The sequence below is a fragment of the Pelmatolapia mariae genome, linkage group LG17, assembly GCF_036321145.2.
Source record: "Pelmatolapia mariae isolate MD_Pm_ZW linkage group LG17, Pm_UMD_F_2, whole genome shotgun sequence".
NCBI classification, from domain to species: Eukaryota; Metazoa; Chordata; class Actinopteri; order Cichliformes; family Cichlidae; genus Pelmatolapia; species Pelmatolapia mariae.
Window position 1 is genome coordinate 5,989,810 of NC_086242.1, and position 22,643 is coordinate 6,012,452.

Consider the following 22,643-nt stretch of genomic DNA (forward strand, 5'->3'; position numbering starts at 1 on the left):
GGCGTTTTCAAATGTATCCGCTTTGGAGAGCGTTTCCAAAACGCTCCGTTTTCCATGTCCGAAAACGCCGTCTCAGTGTGGACGGAAGGCCAAAACGGAGAGAAAAAGATGCGTTTTCAAACAAAAACGTATTAGTGTGGACATGGCCTGAATTGATCAGTTCTTGAGAGACTACATGTGAGACTCATGACTGAACGACAGCAGCACTGAATTTTTCTCGAACACAGTTTCAGCTATGGGCTGGAAGACATTCCTCTGAGATTTTGGTCCATGTTAACATGGTAGACGCTCCACATTTGTCGGCTGAACACACATGATAAGAATTTCCCATTCCACCACAGATTTGGTGACTGTGGAGGCCATTTGAGTACAATGAAGTCACTGTTATGATCAAGAAACCAGTTTGAGATGATTGTTGTGATGGCACAAACAACAGTGCCATGTTCAAAGTCACTTAAACCTTTCTTCCCCATTCTGATGTAGCGTTTGAACGCAAACAAGCGACCATGACCTAGAAAAAGATTTATGGTGAAATGAATAAAAGAAACCGTAACAAAGCAGAGGTGACTTAAACCTGCATTGCCTTTAATGGCTAGCAGGGGAAACCCTGGTGGGTTTCAGTTATATAGAAGTCTGTAGGGAAACGGCCCTCAGCCCCCTTTGCACTGTGACCTCAGTAAATCCTTTCATCATAGCTTTATGGACTTGATTAGTATTTGTAGGTCAAAAACACCAACGTGGCTTCAAAACACCAAAATTGAAACTGGGAAAACAGCTTGAGGCTTCAACAGCAGTTCACTGAGCAGTGGGAGACATCACAGTGGTTACGCCTATCTTTTCCACTGCCTATATCCTAGCTTAATGTCATATTTAGCATACAGAGCTAATTACAGGTGCTTTAGGCAAATGATTTTGTAGATACAACGTAGATAAAGATGAATAAGATTATCTTCCTCCCATCACCCTAAACCAGTCGTGGCCCCTTGCTGAGCCCAGTTCGTCTGGAGGTTTCTTCTTGTTAGAATGGAGTTCTTCCTTCCCACTGTCACCAAGTGCTTTCTCATAGGGGTCCATCTGACTTTTGGGTTTTTACCTGTATTATTCTAGGGTCTTACAATATAAAGCACCTTGCAGCACTATATAAATTGTATAAACACAATTAAATTGAATTGAAAACAAAGATAAATGTAATCAATCCTAAGCCCTCATAGACTTACATTTTTATGCACTCAAAAATCAAAAAGTGTCAAGTGGGAATGACTGATATGACCTCTTTTAATATTTTGACACACCAGACCCACACACATCTTCAAGTATCAAAAAAAAAAAAAAAAAAAAAAAAAAGAAAGAAAGAAAGAAAAATCATACATTTTGGACATTTAAATACTCCCTTGCTGCCACAGCTAAGTGGCAGTGATGGATGATATTAATCAGCCTGTGGGATCAGACTTCAACTCAAGGAGACAATAGTGTGGCATATGCCCCTGCTACATTTAATGAGGATTTTACGGTGAGAGTGGATGAGCCTCATTCCGAGGAGAGAGGGGATTCTGATGAAGACAAGTTGGAGGGCATTTGCATGTCAAAAAGCCCAGAGACACAAAGACAATAGAGGGATTAGCTAGGAGTCTTATAGAAACAGATGTCAATATATGGAGTCTGACACCAGCCACTGTTTCTGGCTCTGTGTTGCATCACACCGTGGTATAGATGTGCTTGTTAGACTGATTTAATAGAGGCATCTCCAGCTGCGGTGTGTCTGGATGTTATCCTGGTTTATAAATAATAATATTAAAGGGACAGTTTGATGTTATTTGCTTCTTTTTTTGCCAAAGGTTAACATGTTGCTTTAGCCAGCCCAGCTGAGAAGAAAGCTGGAACTTGGGGAAATACGGTAGCTGGGCTGTCATATCATGGTTATTTCATCTATTTAAATGGGATTTATTCTGTAGACTGTAGGGCTTTGACATGTAGTGTTATCATTTAGAAACCCACTGACGCAAAGAACAAATATAGTCAGACGACTCTTGAGTGGCTGCTTCAAATCTACATATCAACATGTATATTTCAAGTGGATTTTTTTAAGGAATGTCTTCTCCTTCTTTCCCCAGCATCAGTCTTTCTTCATGACTTAGATCCTTGAGAAGATTTAGGGACCAGCTGTATCGCACAGTCTTGAAGTACCCATATGTCTACACTCAAGTGAAATTGGAAGCAGCCAGTCAAGTAAAAATTGGACATGTGTGGGTGAGTGTTTGAGATGACTCTCGTTTGCAGGGATAATGGCTTTCTTAGTGTGAGGCCCTGTGATTGGCTGATTTCCACGTAGAGATAAAATTATATCTCAAATTGAAAAATCAACATTATATACTTCAAACAATCCTGATGCAAGATTTGCAAAAGTGCATTTACACTGTTGACATGCATTTGTTGTGTATAATGACAGAGAGAACACTGATTGGCCAGCGGGGGCAGCACCTCCCTAGGAAAAAAAAAAAAAGCATACCCTACACACCTTATGCTTCTCACTCCTAGTCCCTGTACACCATCAGCCTGCCGTGGGCTTTCCGAGTCCTGTAATGGAATGAGTTGTGTTTTTGCAGAGCAGACAGGCAAGCAGGGGGAATAAAAATGAAAAAGCAATCACTTAAATTCAAGAGGATGCATGTGTTGTGTGTGCGTGATGATGCATAACATTGTTCTGTCATGCCGCCATCACTGTCTCCTCCCCTAAGCTCTAGAGGCACATCTATCCCTTATTAGCCCCACTGGTTCCTGCAGGTTGTCATCCAGTTAATGGCTCCTGTTAGATTTGTCTTCAGCCACTCAGACAGCAGCCGCTGCCACCGCGTGCTGCAGCGCTGTTATTATCACTATAGACGGTGTAAATGAAGCGTGCTGTATAGTGGACATGTATATTAGCTTCACCCCGCCTCCTTGGGGGGGGGGGGGGGGGGAATTGCTGTCAAGCAGATGAACACTGGCTCTGAATCTCACCATCTTCTGCAAATGGTGGTAATCTAAAGGAAACCTATTAGAATTTTTATTAATATTTTCTGTGAGTAACCAGCTATTACGTTGGTGCACGCTCATATTAACTATAGCCAAATATTAAAATAATAAGGCCAGTGTACCTAAAAGTGATCATATGCGTTGTTGACTTTGCAGATGTCAGAGTGGGAAAACACAGCTCTGGCTGACGGCACAGAAGCCCCACCCACCTGCTGTTTAAACTTTGTTTGTGAGGGGCAACCAATGAGATAGCTGCCTGTATGCAATGGTTTTGCTCAAAAAGATCAGGACACCAGAGTTATTTTCTGTACATAAAAATGAGCTTTTATTGAAACTTTTGTATAAAAAAATAGCGACATCCATCCTTCACAGCCACAAGTCACACAGCTAAACTGAAAGGGTCTCCGAATATGAGGCTATGTGACGAGTACGAGCTCCCCATAGAACTCAAATGAATCTCGACAGCACAGAAAACCAGGTGGATTTCTCTGAAACTTAGTCATTCGACATTAACAGACTTCTTTTTTAAGTACTTAAATAACATTCAAAAATCCTCTTTTTCAAATTTAAGTAAACGTTTTATTCTGCTTTTACAATGACAACCGCTTTCAGTGCATCTTCCACATCTAAAAAAAAAAAAGTTGAAATGTAAAAATAAGTTATAAAGGAATGCAAACCAAAGGCCAAGTAGGATATGCAAAAAAATATGCAAAAACAAAAACAGGGAAAAAAAAAAAAAAAAAAAAAAAAAAAAAACTGGGGGAGATTTTTTAAGCATAGACAATAAATAAATAAATAACCACAGAGTGTGGGAATGTCTACATGTTTACGAATAAATTAAATCCAAATGGGGGGAGGGAAGAAAATGTACACACAAACAAAAGAGAAAAAAAAAAGAATAACTACACACTATACAATATTTGTTTGAAGAAAAAAAACAAAACATTTGAGTCCATGAATATTGCATTGATTGTGCATTTCACACCCCAAACCCTGAGGAAGGCCAGGGGTGGGGGCTATGTAGTGTCAAGCAGTGAGATGGTGGGAGGCAAAAAATATAAAAATGTATGCGTATATATAGAACAGACAAGTCAGGAGGGCTATGAACCCTGGAACAGGCATTTGAGGGCAGAGCGGGAGAAAAGGGTGGGCTGTGTGTTGACATTTTGTAGACATTCAGAAAAGACAGGATCCAGTTTCCAAACACCTGTTCAGGCTATAGAGTGAGTGAGCAGCGTTAAAGAGAGCGACACAGAGTCGAGTTGAGTGTGTTTCAAGTATTCCATTGTCAGGAAGAGCCCCCATGCCCCCAACCTCCTTCTCTCCTGACTATTTCTACTTTAGCCTCTCAGCTGGGTGCTGGTTGGCTTACAGTGATGGAGAGAGGGAGGACAGAAGAAGGAAGGGGAACAAAACAAAAACAAAAAAAAAAGAGCCTAAACACCCCTTCCATCACAGCAGAGACAACTTAACTGTCACGCTGAGGGCTAATCCAGGAAGAAGAAGAAAAAAAAAAAAGGAAAAGAACAGTTTCTGACAAAAGTCCCCCCGCCCCCGAAAAGCAGCTTTCCAAAAAAAGGCACTCCAAAATCAAAATTAAAACATTTAAATAAAAGGGTTATGTCCATGCTCTATGAGAGCAGCCATGTCTGAATAGGAGGGCCTTGCCAGCTGTATATACCAGCCTAGTAACAAAACAAGTAAAATTAAAATTTAAAAGTGGGGAGGGGGGGAATAAATAATGCTGGTAAGACCGCCCAAACAGCAAAATGTTTCCCATTAGGAAACAAGTAAATATCAACTGAAAGGAAAAGAAGGGATGGGGACTATAAGATAAAAAGAACACATAAGTAATAAATTAGAAATTCCCTACAAAAGAGGAAAATTAAAGTACATTTTTCTTGCCGGGCCTGCTGGGTCAGAGGGTCCGGCTGCAGATCAGTCCTTCTATCCCCACCCCTTCTTTCCCCACAAAGTCTTATTTGTTTTTTGTCCCCCCCCCTCAACAAAAAAGTCTATCAGAGCCTCCCTCAGAGGCTCTCCTTGCTCGAGCTTGTGCTTGATGAAGAATCTGTGTCGATGGTCCTGAGGCGGATGTCGCTGCCCACAGGCTCCTCCGGTGACTTGGGTGATTCTGCCGCTGCCCTCATCCAGGGGTGGTCGCAGATCTGCTCCAGAGTGGGCCGGTCTGAGGGCCGCAGGGCCAGACACCACTTGATCAGCTGCTGGCACTCTGGAGGAGAAAACAAGAAAAAAAAAAAATAAGGAAAAAAAGGCCAACAAACTGAAAGAGAGAACCTGATATTTTGGATTCATCTCTACAGCTTATGTATACAATCACAGCACCAGAACACACATCCCCTTTTATTAAGGTTAGCTCTCTAGGGTGAGTGGGACTGGTACAGAGTGCACCAAGGGAAATCAAAAAAAGAAAAAGAAAAAATTATCCCAAAAATAAAAAAAACTTCAATTTTATTTATGACTGATAAATCTGTTTACCAGCCATTTGAGCAGGTCATCCATTATGATTACAAGGTCTTACTCTAATGTGAATTGATTTATAAATATAGACCTCATGAGCTATACCAGTAACCATGGCTAGAGGGCAACAGAGTGAATCCATGTGTTAACACTCACCAGCTGAGATCCTCCTCCTGAAATACAGTCTCCCTCTTAGGATCTCCTCGTCCTGCTCAAAGGGGATGTCTCCGCACACCATGTCGTACAGCAGCACGCCTAATGACCAAACCGTCGCAGAGCGTCCGTGGTATCTGTGAAAGCGGATCCACTCTGGTGGGCTGTAGACTCTTGTACCTGTGAGAGAACAAAGAGGGGAAAAGAGGGAGGTGAGTTATGAAACAGCAGGCGGGAGAGAAAAAAAATTGAGAATAATGTGTCTGAAATAGCTGAGTCATGGTAGTAAAGCTTTCCATCTTTTCCTACGCCACAAAACACAAACTGAGTGACCTGCCTGCATCTCCCCTCCTCCCTTTCCTCCTGGAAGGAGGAACTTGGTTACCAAACAAAAAAAAAAAAAAAAAAAAAAAAAAAAAAAAAAAAAAGGCAACGTGAGCCCATCACGTGAACTAACGTCTCCGGTTTCACAACAAACAGATGTTACGTGGCACTGACCAAGCATCCACAAAACACAACAGTGACTCAACCTTTACTGAAAGGAAAAAAACAAAACAACCGGAAACATTAAAAGTAGTCTCCCTATCACAAGACGAGGATGATTCACAGATTAAAAATGGCCACCAATATGATCATTATGCTGTGAGTCATATCTGCGATATGAGAGATCTTTTATTTACTTTTAAATTAGCAACATCCTTTAATAGATCATCGATAAGGAAAACGCAGAGAGACTCTGGGAGAGGAAAACCCTCGACCAAAAACAGACGACTGCGTCAGCGCCTCGTGAACGCCTCCATATCTGAATATAGCACAGCGGGGCACCAAGGGCAAACACAACGCAGCCCACACGGATACGTATTCATCAAAACAACACACACGTCCAGCACTGAAGCCTCTCGTATCAGCGATGAATTAAATGAGACATTTTTGTAAAAAAAAAGAAGAAGAAGAAAAAAAAAGGAGCGCTTGCTTACCATCGAAATCGGTGTAGACTGTGTCCTTGAGAATCGCCCCTGAGCCGAAATCGATAAGCTTGAGTTCCCCGGTGCGTAGATCCACCAGCAGGTTCTCATCTTTGATGTCTCTGTGTACCACGCCGCAGCTGTAGCAGTGTCTGACCGCCTCCAAAACCTGGCGGAAAAAGCCTCGAGCCGTGTCCTCGTCCAGGGCGCCCTTCTCAGTGATGAAGTCGAACAGATCCTTCACGAGCTCCGGCCTCTCCATGACGATGAGCCAGCCGTCCGCGCGCTCGTAATAGTCCAGCAATTTGATAACTCCGCGAAAAGACGAGCTGACCTTCTTCAGCAGCAGGATCTCCAAAGGCACCATAGTACCGTTCTGTAAGGGGGGACAAATTGAGGCATTTATTAACCATGTAAAATTATTTTATTTTTTCTCTTGAATGGGGGAAAAATACAATATAGATATATAAAACCACCCAGCAACAGCCGGGGAGGGGGGTGGGGGTGTTTGCAAAACAAACAAAACCGTCGGCGGATGACTACTTACAATTGTGCCCCACTCCGTCACCCGCTCCTTGGCGACATGCTTCACGGCAACCTGAAATCACACAGAAAAGAATACAATGTGAGCGTTAATTATAGGGGACACACATCGTGTTTCCTGGCAAAGAGGGCTAGGGAGCTGCCGAAAATGAGAAATACCCCACTTTCATGGCGCCACATGCAAGACCAAAACATAGACCCCCCTCCCGCTCCCCGCCTCGATCCCGTCCTTACCGGTGAGCCGTCAGAGAGACGGTTGCCGGCGTACACAGTTCCGAATCCGCCACTTCCCAGTACGGATCCCACTTGGTAAACCTTCTCGAAAGGCTCCTTCTCCACTTTAACTGCAAGGGGAAAAAAACAAAATAAAACAGGGAATGTTATTTAAAAAAGGGTGAATGCAGCATTTCAACCGCGCATTGCGAGGTTAAACTTGTAGCTGTGGTTTACTAGCTGTGCGAACTGGTCAGCTGCAACCGTAGTAGCACACGTTATGTTCAATTAAGAATATGCTTCCAATTTATTAGCCATTACATTACAAATCCAATACAAATGAAGTTAAAAGACGCCTCAAGTGTAACGGTAACCTACCCGGCTGAAGCTGTATTTTCACTGGTAGATGGTCCATACTCGAGTGATTGCAAATATGCGAAAATGAACCAAACTTTGACAGCAACATATTCAAGCTGAAACGACCGTGTAGATGACCTCTATTCAATCGCTTGGAGTCCGAAGAAACAATATAAGTCAGAAAAGAAGTGGGTTCAGACGCAGTGCAAATGGTGGTGCGAACCGTCCTGGCTGCGAGCGACTATTAAATCCAGTCCAGCAGTGCGCCAACTCCGCCGCACCGCGCCCGTCAAAGTCGTGTCACGACCGCGAAGTCGCACACCGTTCCCCAAAAACCAGCATCAAATATGACTCCTGTGTCTCGACTCAGGTATCTCCGATAAAAAACAGTCCTCTTAAGAATTAAAAAAAAGAAGAAGAAAGGGAAGCCGACCACTCCGATGTGTATAGTAGTCGTGCCGACAGAAGAGTGCGTTTAAAGGGCCTCTGCGGCGGACTGTTGTACTGAACAGTGGCCGCTGTCTGAGCTTTGGCGCGGTCTTCCCAAGCCAATATTTTGACGCGCACTAGGAAAACGATATCCCTCCGCCACCAACACAAGTAGACACTATCGTTTAATTCGCGCGTACTTTCGGGACCTTTTGCCACGTATGCATTCCCATGTAGCTACTTAACACGCGCCACAATTGTATCATATTTTTATTCGAAAATATCCTTGCAATATTAATTTTCGCGGCGCACTACTTTCTCGTAGTACGAGACGCCCATGAACATCGTCTGGAAGCTTTGCGCTGTGTTCGCTATGAAGTTGAAAGGCAACGACCAATTAGATATCATCTATAAATACCATGTTTCGCATTTGGACCAATCCTGGAAAAGTTATTCTAATAAAGCAGGCGTTTGAGCTCACGTGGCGGTAATTCTGATAGGTCCTCTGCCGTCCCTCTGCAGAAAGGCATATTTTGTATGGCTGGAGGGGAAAGTTCAGCCTTAAGTGTTATTCACCGCCTGCTGATTACACGTTGTTATGCAGCAGTGTGTACTCACTCATGTTATTTGTTTTGTTTTTACAACCCAGGAGAATTCCCATCACTTAAAAATGAGCAGTTTGTTATTTTTGAGACCTATAATTTAATGTTTTTTTTGTTTTGTTTTTTAAATGAGCATGGTCATATATCCAAGATAAGAAAATTATTATTTCTGTTTAAAAAATAAAGTGTTATTAATGCTGCAAAAACATTTTCAATAGAGTTTGGTTATGTGTGTGTGTGTGTTGCGGGGGGGCACTGGAATGAGTTAGAAGCCTAAGATGATAAAAAGCACCGAATGTCATCATTCTTTAAAAAGTAAAAAAAAAGGGCCAGAGGAAGACATCCTGCACAGGTCAACCAGTCCATCACAGCACTAGCACAGAGAGACAGACACATAGTCTCATAATCCCACTTACAGCCAATTTCGAATCACTAATTAACCCAGCATGCATGCCATTGGACTGTGGGAGGAAGCTGGAGTAAACCAGAGAGAACCCACACAGGCAAACAGTGAACATGCTACCTTTTTTCTAGGAGTGCTTACCTGCTCCAGTCTATCAAATTAGCACTATGTCCATCAAAAAATAAAAAACTTCCAACAGATTCATTTTTCATTTAATATTAGATGTTTTAAGGCTGAAGTTGCACTGTGGTGGTTACTTTTAATTTTCAGTGACAAATAGGTGTGATGAGAACTATTCTGTTGCTAGTGAAGGAAGAAGAAAGCTGGCCAGGACTTTTCTGGGGTTTATGTAACTGGATGATCCATGCATGGTACTAGTCACTATGCTGCCCACATATATACATGATCTAAACTAATATGATAAGACTGGAACACCCCGAACAGATTACGCTGCACTGTGTTGCATGGAGTTTCTACAGATATCACAGGCTGCTTTCTATGCCTAATAATAAATTAGGTCAATACAATGTTGCACACAGGCCGGAGTATGAAATCCAAGCTTAGTATAAAGATAATAGACCACAAAAACATAATCAGTTGGTCAAGGTTAGTAGAGCCAGCTGCCCCATTTCTGAATGTAGACTTTCCACTTTTGCACATCAAATGTGCCCTTGGCTCTCAGTGAAGTTTCCACTTTTTATATTATGTTACCTGTGATCCTCTGTATGTGTATATGTGTGTTTAGGCTATGCGTTTGTGTGTGTGACTACTAACTAAAAGAACCATCGGAGTTCCAGGGAACGTTATCTCACTATAGACCTGCTGGCTGCAAAGTTATGTAAATGTGTGCACACACACAGACACGGGTTGCATTTAAGAACAGAGTAACAGCCTGTAGGCTAACCTGCTGTGTTTTTACCTTTTCAACCAATGATGTCACACGCTGCTTCATGTGATGAACAATTTGACTAAGGAGTTGATGCTATCAGCGCATTTGTGCATTTTGTAGCATAACTTTATATGTACAAGATGCTGACAAGAGAACCAAAGTACTGATCCCCTAAAGGAAATGTGTCAAGAGGTCACACGAAGGCTTCAAGCACTTGCATTTTATTTTTTTCAAGGATAAGCTACTATGTACATGGAAATTGTGTGGAGATATATGGGTGAACCTCAAGGGTTCCTATACTTTTATCTTGTAAAACATTTGCATAAAAGAGTTCAATCGTTTAATGGATAATGCTTCAAAAGGAAATTCGTTCCCTGCAGCAGCACCCTCCGCCTCTCCTGCAGGATCATTCTGTGGTCACATATGTATTTTTAGAAGAATTACGGCTCTGACCCATGCAGTTATTATTAGTAATTGCTCACGATGCTGTAGATCTTCGAATTAAAGCTTCTTTTCGGCAGTCCTTTTGCCCCGCAGTTTCTCTCATACAAAGCTCCTCCCACAGTCCAAACAAATCGGCGTAGATGAACCGGAATGGCTGAATTACCTCGAGCTACTGCTGAGTTTTTAACACTATGATTCTTTCCGGCGTGGTCTCTTTTCATTTTTACTACTATAGTGTCAATCCACCTAAATTTACACTCAAGGCTGAGTACAAGAATTAGCACGTACTTGCCATTTTTTCCAAGATAATCAAGTGCAACATGAGGACCAAAATAATACTCTCATCCACTCTCATAGCCAATGGAAATTGGGCAAATATGTATAGCAGCTGAAATGATATTAGGTGATAGATCCATGTAGTGCCCAGGGTGTTTACTGCCTATCACCTAGTGCCTGCTGGGCCAGGCTCCAGAAATCACATGATCCTGGACATGAAATAGATATTACAGTTGGATAAAAAAGGGAAATCCCCCCCCCCCTCTCCTTTTCTCTGTATGTTCCTTAATGAGGTGCCACTACACAAAACACCTGCTGTGCTGCTGCTACTATGACTAATTAGAGCACAATTGTACTGGTTGATGGTTTGAAACAGTGTGGCAAAATGTGAAGCCCTTGGATGTAAAAAGGCTTTTCCGCCTCACAAGTCCCCCCATGGAACATAACCTAATGTATTTAATGCACAGGATGGATCTCCTTATCTTATTATCCACAGTATTATGTATTGATAAATCCCTTAACAAGGGCCAATTAGGTTATGAAGTATTCATAACCATAATCTTTTCTCTCTCCCTCTGTCTCGGTGATGTGAACCATTTGAGAAGCAAGTGAGGCAGTCAGGCAGCGGGCCAACCAGGCGTGCTGACAGCAGAAGCGCGGACAGCTGTTTTGCCGTAGCTTGATGCGAATGCATGCTATGCAGTTGTTCACAGCTCTCATGGGAAATCATCATCAAGGCTTTTATTTATGTTCACCAGTCGTTTGATCTGTGGATGTTGGATAAAAAAGAGAAAAAAAAAGAAGGGAGGGAGGGAGCAGAGACTGGTTTGTGGCCTACTGAAGGCTGACACTGTCCACCCATTCCTTATTCATCTCTCCTATTTCTTCATTTTTCCCATCTCTCCCTTTTTTCCCACATTCCTGGGATGTCTCCCATTTTCCTTTGCTCTAATTGCTGCCTTAGTAAACTGTGTCAGCAAGTGGAAATAGTTTTGATAAGCATTTGCATCTGTAATTTGATGGGTTTCAGTAGGGACACATAAAACCAGACGCCACCAGAGCTTACGTGGCCACATCACAGCCTTGGGGTTGGTCGAAACTATTTTTAGGCCCATCACGCTGGCCCGCTGGCAGCCACATCATTTTGGTAAGCCGCCGATTGAAATCGATCTGGCTTGGTTGAGCTGGTTCTCCGTGCCAGGGAAATCTTAGAGACTGAATTTGTCAAGCCTCCTGCTGGGGTTAGATTCCCCAACATGTCTGCATGTGTGCATAGAAGCTACTTGTATTATGTTCTCTGTAAGCATGTCGACTTCAGCAGTGTCCTCATGTAATCTTCCAGTTAACCCTCCTCTAGAGCAATATAAGCCGCTGTACTAAAAGTGAACGATTTGCATGTAGATATCAGATGAGAGTGGATACAAATATTTTGAATAACCCGGGTATTTACCGCGCAGTCAGAGAAAGCAACGGCTTGACTTAAAGCCATCGACTCACAGTGGTAGAGAGGACTACTCTAATAAATTGCTGTAATTTACATTAATACTGCACAATGCATGTAATATTTTTGTGAATATAGATGTAGATTATAATGTAATAGTGTTTGTGAATATAGATGCAGATTATAATGTAATAATGTTTGTAAATATAGAGGAATACTGTAAATGCCAATGCGGAAAGGAAATATGAGGAATTCCCTTTCATTTGAGGAAAATATTAACATCTGATCTACTGTCTAATCCAATGCTTAAGTTATAATCATTCATTTTTTTAGTGTTCTGATGGGTACTTGCTTGCATCCATCCATCCATCCATCCATCCATCCATCCATCTTCTGCCACTTACCAACCTAAGCTGACAAGCCCAGACATCCTCGCCCTAACATCCTCCTCCAGCTTTCCAGTCACCAAGTCATTCCCAATGCAGATAAGAGATGCAATCTCTCCAGTGAGTTCTGGGTCTGCTCCTGGTGGGACCTGCCACCTAACCTACAAGGCATCCAGGAGGATTCCTAGTGAGATGTCGAAACTCTTGTGGTTTCTACTGAGAGTTCTCGTTGAGACGAGGGCAGGAACACAGAAAATTGACAGCTTTGTTTTTACACTCACCTCTCTCTTCACCACAGTGCACCTGTACAATGTCGCCATTGGTGCTGACAGTAGTGCAACAATCTGTCCGTCAATCTTCCACTCCAATCGCCCCTCACTCATAAACAAGACTTCAAGATACTTAAACTCCTCCTCCCGACCCAGAGTGGGCATTCCACATTTTTCCCGTTAAAAACCTCAGACTAATTTTTATTCTCATTATTTCATTCATGTTCTACTGCGAACCGCCGCAGTGAGACGAAGTTGAAAGAACTTAGGACTTCACTGTGATTTAGCAGTGTTATTTATTAGTATGGGTAAAGTAGTAAATATAATACATGGAGAGCATGCCTTAATATCAAAATGCAAGCATTTCTCTAATATTCCTCTGAGAGACAGCTCTCCCTGTCTAGGCCAGGTTAAGGCTTCTAGTCATGCGTGGAGCATGCCAGTCAGGTCGCTATATGGATTAAAGTCTGGACTCTGTGTTATGTAACAATGTCAGGTCCCTAGTCTGCCTGGTAATCCGACAGCCACATTGCATAACTGTTATTAGCTCTTTCTACACATTCCCTTACACCTTCACTTCTGTGCTTTGGATACAGTATGCTCCTTTTTCCTATGCATTTTCATCCCAGAGCATCATTTACAATACATCAGATACTGTGTCAGATACTACTGATGTCTCAGAATTATGCAAAACTGTTCTTTGGCAGAGCATTGGCACACCAGCTGCAGAAGTAATGTATGTCTATTACTGCAGCAAACAAACTCTTTTCTGCAGATTTAATGACGTACAAAGACAACATTTGGAAATTGAAGGGGTTATGATAGAGTAAGTCAAAAGTTTGTCATTTAGGACAAACCAGTATTTGCATGCTATTTTTGAAAGCTGTTTTCACTTTTTTCGCCTACTTTATGTTTGCTGATTTATTCAAATTTCACTCTTTACTTTTACTCATAGATTGTTTTTTGTTTTTTTTTCATTTTTTACCACTGAAAACAACTTTAGGTTTGCCTAAATATCAATTTTTGCATTCAGATATGCACTTCACATCATTAAACCGGTAGAATGCAACCACATGCTTATTCTTTCAAATGCAGTGCCCAGGGATTCTTTACAAGCATCCGTATAAGATGAGCTGGGAGTACCTTAACTTGCTACATCAAGGGCAGACTCCAAAGGACACCTTGGGCCAGATTTACTAACATTTAGGACATGCAATTTACTGCCAGTTGTGCCAGTATTTAACCCCACCCTCCCCCTCGTGTCTTATTTTTTATGCTTGATATTTAAATGAACTGACTGCACATGTGTTTAAAAAACAACACAACTTTTGTAAATCACCTATAAAACTAACCACACGTGTATAAAAGCACTATTTAGGGGGTTGTGCTCACACATTATTTTGCCCGTTCAGTAAATCTGGTCGATTGTGTGCAGTTTGGAGAGTGACTTTGATACGACCGCAGTATTTGACGCGAGCCCGTTCTCACTCCCGAGGCGTAACATCCCGACGTTTTGTCACGTCCTGCGGCGTTCCTGAGGAACGCGAAAGGTGACCTTCCACGTTGTTATGGTACGCGGCGGTTTCCAGCCCTGTACTGCAGCCCTAAACTTATCTAAGCCTAACCATAACCTTATGCCTAACCTTAACCATAACCTTATGCCTAACCATAACCTTATTCCTAACCTTAACCATAACCGTATCCCTACGCCTAAACCTAACCTTATCCCTAAACCTAACCATAACCTTATGCCTAAACCTAACCATAACCGTATACCTAAGCCTAAACCTAACCTTATCACTAAACCTAACCATAACCTTATTCCTAACCTTAACCAGCAGTTTAATGAGGTGAAATAGTGTTTTCTAAAGCGATTTTAAGGGAAAAAGCGAAGATGTGTAGATTGAGTCCAAACGGTTCTCATGTGTCCGCAGTTTTCCGATGTCGTGACGTAGGAACGCCTTGGGTGCCCGAAAACGTAATATGTTGACGATTTGTCACCTAGCGTAAAATGTTACGATTTGGGAGTGAGAACGGGTTGTTGACGCCATGAAAATAAGAACGCCCAGGGTTTTCCTTTTAATTGATACAAAATTAACCGCATCTGTCAATGTTCAAGTCAGGATTTACCAAACAGACTCCACTGCCAGCCCAAGCTTATACTTGCATGCAGGTTTGGGTGCAAGTATAGGACAAAGCAAGGAGTGAAAATCCTTTACGGATTAGATAGCATCTCTTCCTTTACATGTCGGAATCACTCAGTATTTTAGCATTTACAGTAATTATACTTTTTGCCTGAAGGAAATCAAACATACCTGATCTGAGATTTCTTTTTCTACGTGGCATGTGTGCCCGCTCAATGCAACAATGACTTGTGAATGAGCTGCTGAACTTCAGCTTGCTCCGCAGTCGCCGTCACACAGTGCACAAAAGTAATGCAAAACAGTTCAAGGACTCTCTTCTACTCTCAGACTTCTTTTATTTTGACACCTTTCATCATAAAAGCAAGCTCACAGTCATATCTGGGCTTTTTATCTGTGTGCGCACATGGTCAGTGTGAATGTGCGCACGTTTGAGCATTCGAATAAACACTGCAGGAGGGGACAGAACAGGCCGCAGGGTTTGTGTAGGAGATTTCATAAAAACAAATCCCATTTGATCATTTTGGTAGGAACACATTTTTATTGCATTAGTTCAGGTTTTGCGTCTGGGTTGGCCTTTGAGTACATCATGTAAAAAGACTGGCACACTGCCCAACTCTGAGAAAAGGCAGTAAAACATTCTGCAGTAGGAAAGATTAGCACAATTTTAATGGCAAAATTCAAAACAGGTGTCTTGTTTTCACTGTTTTCCCTCTAATGGGCTCCTTAGGCGACCATATGGATACCATTATGGTTATCAAAGCAACATTCAAGTTTTACTTAACAGCCGACATGAATGGTTTACATTCCAAATGGAGTTTTCACCTCTTATCCTTATTAAGCAATTGTTATTTACCGGTCAGTAATCACATTCGTAGCCTGTTGCTTAAACTGTTTCAGAAATCCTTTCCACAAGCAGCTGGTAGTTAATTCTCTGAAACATGAGCTGACGCATATACAGCACCATCCTCTCGCTGTACACATATGAAAATTTTTAGATATGTACCCCCCGCCCTCACCTCCTTCCTTCCAGTGACTTGATCCATCTAACTGCCCATTGCTATCTTAAGAGGATACTGAAACCAAAGCCTTAAATCCCCTAACCCTATGATCGCAGGAGGAACAGGCAGAAAAGCTTGTCCGCAGAGCTCTGATTGTATCCTCCATGTCTAGTTATTCAGTCCAGTGAGAAGAATCGAGCTATCCTTTTATCTATCCTTGTATTACAATGTACCGGTCCCCCAAAAAAGGAAGTGAACAAAAAGACGAACAGACGAGCTTTTTATGGTTTGAGAAATAAACAAAGCAGTGTAGTTCCGTTTGGTGCTTTTGTACATGCAGTTTAGAATATCTTGACATAGCCTAAAAATTAATGTCTGACACTGACAGACTCAAGCCCAATGCAGAACCACAATGCAAAAGAAGAATGTAGTATTACTATGATCTGCCACAGCAAATGAATAGTGAGCATTGTGTACTTTGTAATAAGGCTTTCCAATCTCTGCATTTGGAACTATAATTAAATATTGTGTAACATGGTTATATTACAAGTCACGGAAGATACTTTTAAGTAATTGTGTATGCATCGCTGTATGAAATGCCCACATTTGCACAAAGTAATGATTGTGATCTAATAAAAAACAACACATTAACTGTCATTCAGAAACAGAAGCAACATCCGTTAGCATAAATACAAGGCGTTGAATGCCAGAGTCAAATTGAGCCAAACTGAGCCATCAGTTACACCGGTGCACAGAAGACCCTGTCACGACAATTGGTTCCTGCCTGCCCTTTGGCCCATGCTTTAAGGGATCTGATTGGCTGGCTGCTGTGACAGGCATTGTGCTGACTGTGTGTCTTTGAGTGCCCGAGCCCTGGCATATGCTGCCTGGTCAGCAGTCTCTGCCCACACACACACAGGCACAAGCACACACAGACAAGCACACATTTTACAAAAACACATATCAGTTAGAAGAAAATCTGCCAATAAGCAAGACCCACACACATAATTGAGCTACTCATCCATATACACAAGCTATACGCACCTATACATCTCAGGGTGTGTTTATCTTTGCTGTGGGCACATCATTACTTATTCACAAGCATGGCTAATGGCCACATGTCACAGCGGAGCTCTGTCACATTGTGGAGAAACTAAACACTCAGAAGCTCTAATCCATAGGTCCCGACGTTACGACGCAATGACAATAGCAGCCAAAGCAGCTGCAAACCCCCTCTCCGTGACACCTATGACACCAGCACAATAAAAAGCCGGCCCCTGACGCTTAAATCCTTCACACCTGAGTGCTTGCACTGAAATGAATGCTGAATGGAGAATTGAGACGTGAGTGTGCATTATGAGTTCTTCAAGCTCAAATTGGCTCTATTTAGGTTTACATGATGAAGATGATTAAATGGTGTAAAGTGGGATTATGACTGGCAGTTCATCACCTTCAATACGTCCTAAGGCACGGATAGCAATTTAGCCTCCAATGGTGTAAGACAGCATGTGTGCAAAACTAATGTACAAGGAAAAGTAGTGTTATTTAAGGGGAAAAAAAGATAACTGAATAGTCTTCAGGAATTCTTCATGTGTAACGCAACAATGATACTATCCTTAAATAGAAGAGGCCCGCTAAAGGTTTTAAAATACATTTAAAATAGAATGGTCAAATGTTTGACCTCTTATAGGCTACTGTTTGATGGGCTAAGATCACCTGATCCTGTATTTCCTAATTTTCCTGCAGTGCAACAACTTTGCAAAGTTCAATCAAACAACAGGAGATGTTCAGTGTTTTACTGACAGAATAGTGCTACTAAACAAATAAGCTGAAAAACAGGTGAGGTGTCCCTAGTTCCCTGAACAAACACACCTGAAATCTCACAAAGAACAGGAGGTCTTTGGTTAGACTCAATTTTGGGCCTGTGGCCTTCTGTAATGATACTGATTAGCATAATGACCTTCTGCATTAAAAAGTCACACTCCACTTTGTCTTATCCTTGCCAAACCACACGTAAACACACACACACACACACATAAATTGGGAGGTAATGAGAATTAATCGAGGATAGTCAGCGATGAAATGCCTCCTAATGATGGTCCGGCTAATTGCATGTCAACAGGCTTTGCACGCTCAGCAGTTTGAAATACAGGGCTGTAATTGGCTAGTTTTTTGCACTGTAATCACAACTTCCCCAACCGAAGCTGTGCGTGTCGCAGATAACACAGAGCGGTTATTAAATAATTATACGAAACATGTCCAGTTATTTCCTGCTTTTCGCTTCACTTGTTACTCTTGGCATGTGTAATATCATCACCATGCAAGGCTGATGATGATCGCAATGATGATGATGCTGCTGCTAGTAGGTGTTCAAATATTTGCTGTACCGGATGACTGGTGAGAACATTATTGCGTCTCTGTTTGACGATTAAAGAATAATTACTAAATGTACTGTATATTTGTTGAGTGATAATTATACATGCAAATGGATTAATTGGCAACTCATCTAACGGCTGTTTCAGGATACACCTTTTTGCTGACTCCAAAATGGCATTAGATGCATTACTGTAGACCCCTAGAAAAACCTTTATCTTCAGAAAGTATGAAAAAATACTACAGCGGATACTCTCGAAACTTCAGCGCCACTTACTAAAAGATAAAAGATTGGGCCTGTATGTATACTTTTGACCCTGCGTGGATGAGAGAGAATAAATAAACTAAATTAACTACAATAAATTAACTAAAAATAAATTTTAAAAAGTTATTAAAGAGGTCTGCTGTAGAATCACCCTGTAAAAATAAATGCATTACTTGCCATGGCTGTATGTAAACCTCTGACTGAAGCTGTATATTGTAGATTTTTACAATTGTATCATATATTTCTACTTAATTCCAAATGGCAAACTGATCTTATCCACTCAAGACAATATCACACTCAAGCAGTTTACTAGGTTAGCTAGCATTTCATCCATATTAGCAGGTTGTTAGCTGTTGTTAGTATAGAAAATATGAAAATGGACATAGAGTCTGAGTCTGAAAATTGAAGCCAACAGGGAAATGCTTTAAACTTGCATGTTTCTGAATAACCACCAGAGTGAGATACTTGTGGTTGCAAATAGCCAGTTAAACAATAAATGCCTGGACAGTTAGAAAAATGAGGCCAATGCAGAAGTGCCTTATATCTGACCAATAGCTGTACTTGCAAAATGATTTTTGGTCCTATGGATGTCAAGGCAGAAAGTCTGGAAAACAACTTTCTGTCTCAGCCTCTAAAAACACTTTCTTGTTGAGTTTTTGTATTATGTAGGGTCGTTGTTTTTCATGATTCATGATATTCTAAATTAAATGGGGATGATAATACACCCACACACACATTAGTCTCTAAAAGAGCCTGTGCCTTTCTTTCATAACGCCTTAGTTTGTAGTAAGTCTACTTTGGATAGTTACAATATTATGACTCATAATCAAAATCCCAAAATCCTTGTGGACAATATGAATGGGATTTTATTTCTCAAACCATGCTGCTGAACTCTATAGCAGATTCTAACTCTGTCATTCATTTCCGCAGCCACTTATTTTGGGTCAAACTGAATAAAATAAAAGTCAATTCAATTTCATTCAATTCAATATTATTTATCCAGCGCCAAATCACCACAACAGTCGCCTCAAGGTGCTTTATATTGTAAGGTAGACCTTACAATAATACATACAGAGAAAAACCCAACAATCATATGACCCCCTATGAACAAGCACTTTGGCAACAGTAGGAAGGAAAAACTCCCTTTTAAACCTCCGGCAGAACCAGGCTCAGGGAGGGGCGGCCATCTGCTGCGACCGGTTGAGGAGAGAAAAGGAAAACAGGATAAAAGACATGCTGTGGAAGAGAGACAGAGATTAATAACATTTATGATTCAATGCAGAGAGGTCTATTAACACATAATGAGTGAGAAAGGTGACTGAAGAAGAAATACTCAATGCATCATGGGAATCCCCCAGCAGCCTACACCTATTGCAGCATAACTAAGGGAGGATTCAGGGTCACCTGGTCCAGCCCTAACTATATGCTTTAGCAAAAAGGAAAGTTTTAAGCCTAATCTTAAAAGTAGAGATAGTGTCTGTCTCCTGAATCCAAACTGGAAGCTGGTTCCACAGAAGAGGGGCCTGAAAACTGAAGGCTCTCCCTCCCATTCTACTTTTAAATATTCTAAGAACAACAACAGCCTGCAGTGTGAGAGCGAAGTGCTCTAATAGGGTGATATGGTACTACAAGGTCATTAAGATAAGATGGGGCCTGATTATTTAAGACCTTGTATGTGAGGAGCAGGATTTTGAATTCAATTCTGGATTTAACAGGAAGCCAATGAAGGGAAGCCAAAACAGGAGAAATCTGCTCTCTCTTTCTAGTCCCTGTCAGGACTCTTGCTGCAGCATTTTGGATTAACTGAAGGCTTTTCAGGGAGTTTTTAGGACATCCTGATAATAATGAATTACAGTAGTCCAGCCTGGAAGTAATGAAGGCATGAACTAGTTTTTCAGCATCACTCTGAGACAGGATATTTCTAATTTTAGAGATGTTGCGCAAATGGAAGAAAGCAGTCCTACATACTTGTTTAATATGTGCATTGAAGGACCTGTCCTGGTCAAAAATTACTCCAAAGCTCCTCACAGTGTTATTGGAGGCCAAGGTAATGCCATCCAGAGTAAGAATCTGGTTAGATACCATATTACTAAGATTTTCAGGGCCGAGTACAATAACCTCAGTTTGATCTGAATTTAAAAGCACAAAATTAGCGGCCATCCAGGTCTTTATGTCTGTAAGACATTCCAGCAGTTTAACTAATTGGTGTGTGTTATCTGGCTTCATGGACAGATAAAGTTGTGTGTCATCTGCATAGCAGTGAAAATGTATGCTATGTTTTCTGATGATACTGCCTAAGGGAAGCATGTATAATGTAAACAGAATTGGTCCTTGCAATGAACCCTGTGGAACTCCATAATTAACCTTAGTGTGTGAAGGGGACTGCAGCACAGTACCTGTAATACCTACAGCATGTTCTAATCGCTCTAATAGGATATTATGGTCAACAGTATCGAACGCTGCACTGAGGTCTAGCAGGACAAGCACAGAGATGAGTCCACTGTCAGAGGCCATAAGAAGATCATTTGTAACCTTCACTAAAGCTGTTTCTGTGCAGTGATGAGCTCTGAAACCTGACGGAAACTCTTCAAATAAGCCATTCCTCTGCAGATGATCTGTTAGCTGTTTGACAACTACTCTTTCAAGGATTTTTGATATGAAAGGAAGGTTGGAGATTGGCCTGTAATTAGCTAAGACAGCTGGGTCTAGAGATTGCTTTTTAAGTAACAGTTTAACTACAGCCAGCTTGAAGGCCTGTGGTACATAGCCGATTATTAGAGATAGGTTGATCGTATTTAAGATTGAAGCATTAACTAATGGCAGGACTTCTTTGAGCAGTCTTGTAGGAATGGGGTCTAAAAGACACATTGATGGTTTGGAGGAAGTAATTACTGAAGTTAACTCAGAAAGATCAATTGGAGAAAAAGACTCTAAATGAGTATCAATAGTACTAAGAGTAGCTGTAGATAATGTCAGTGTCTTGTTTGTTTTTTCTAGGTATCAGAAAAGGGGAATTCTTAACTTCTTGACTTGTGACAAGTCACTGGCATGAAAACACTTCTTAAGGTTTCAAAACCAGATCTCAGGCATTATATTTATTTTTCGTACTGACTATAGTTAGCTAACATTGCCAGAAATAAAATTGAGTATGGGATTGCTTTTGATCCCAAAAGGACTGAATGCATTGCTGATGTTGACCCATCAATATCAAGAGTCCCCATTATTTTCAGCAAGTATTAAGAAAAGACAAAAATGTGGTCTAGCAGCAAAAGAAGCAAATAGTTGGTTTGATTGAAAGAAAAAAAAAAGTAGTAAGCGGGAATCTGGAAAATGTCCTAGTAAATGTCCTGCTAGCGCTCACAGGAACCATCTGCCACACCCCTGGCTGACTGTGCGTGACTTTTCAAAGCTGTGCACCTTCTGAGACAGAATATGGAAATAAATGCCTTTCTGCTTCTTGCTCCTCTGTCTTTTTCTCAGATGGAAGCGCAGATGGATTATGGGTAATTATGGCCAGGAATGCTTCCCAGCTGAGCGCATAGGAAGAGACTTTATGTTGGCATAGCAACCGCAAATGTGTTGATTATTTTCATCCTTAAAGGCAAAAGAGGAAACCCCTCTACAAAGAAAAGAAACACCTGTAAGACACCCCCCGCCCTCATCTCATTTTCTTTTGCTTGTACTTCTTCTCCTACTACATACTGCGTTTCACACAAACGGTTCTTCCTTTCAGCGAGCTTCCTCTTTCTTCACCTCTGAGCCCTTCTCCTAATCCTTCTTTCTGTGTGCTATCTTTTCTTTGTGGTCTTTGTATATGGGGTCTACTTTTATAAGAAGTAAAATGAGAAAATAAGTACCACATGAGTCCAGTGTTAAATGATTACATTAGTAATTACATCATTTAATTATATTAAATCATGACATTAGTCACATTCCAAATATTTTTCTCTATAATATTACTGTAGTATCAATCTAAATCAGTGATTGCTAATTAACTAAT

The 22,643-nt window shown here is 41.3% G+C and overlaps 1 protein-coding gene across 1 annotated transcript; it reads right to left on the reverse strand.

Moving 5' to 3' along the window:
- Positions 1–3,316: 3,316 nt before the first annotated feature.
- Positions 3,317–8,258, reverse strand: LOC134615584 (serine/threonine-protein kinase pim-3). Its single transcript, XM_063460128.1, has 6 exons — positions 7,746–8,258; positions 7,389–7,498; positions 7,159–7,209; positions 6,624–6,987; positions 5,650–5,826; positions 3,317–5,245 (listed from the first exon to the last, which is right to left on the reverse strand). Exons 1-6 carry the CDS (start codon positions 7,831–7,833, stop codon positions 5,043–5,045), a joined length of 993 nt encoding a protein of 330 aa, XP_063316198.1. The 5' UTR covers positions 7,834–8,258; the 3' UTR covers positions 3,317–5,042.
- Between the last annotated feature and the right edge of the window lie 14,385 nt (positions 8,259–22,643).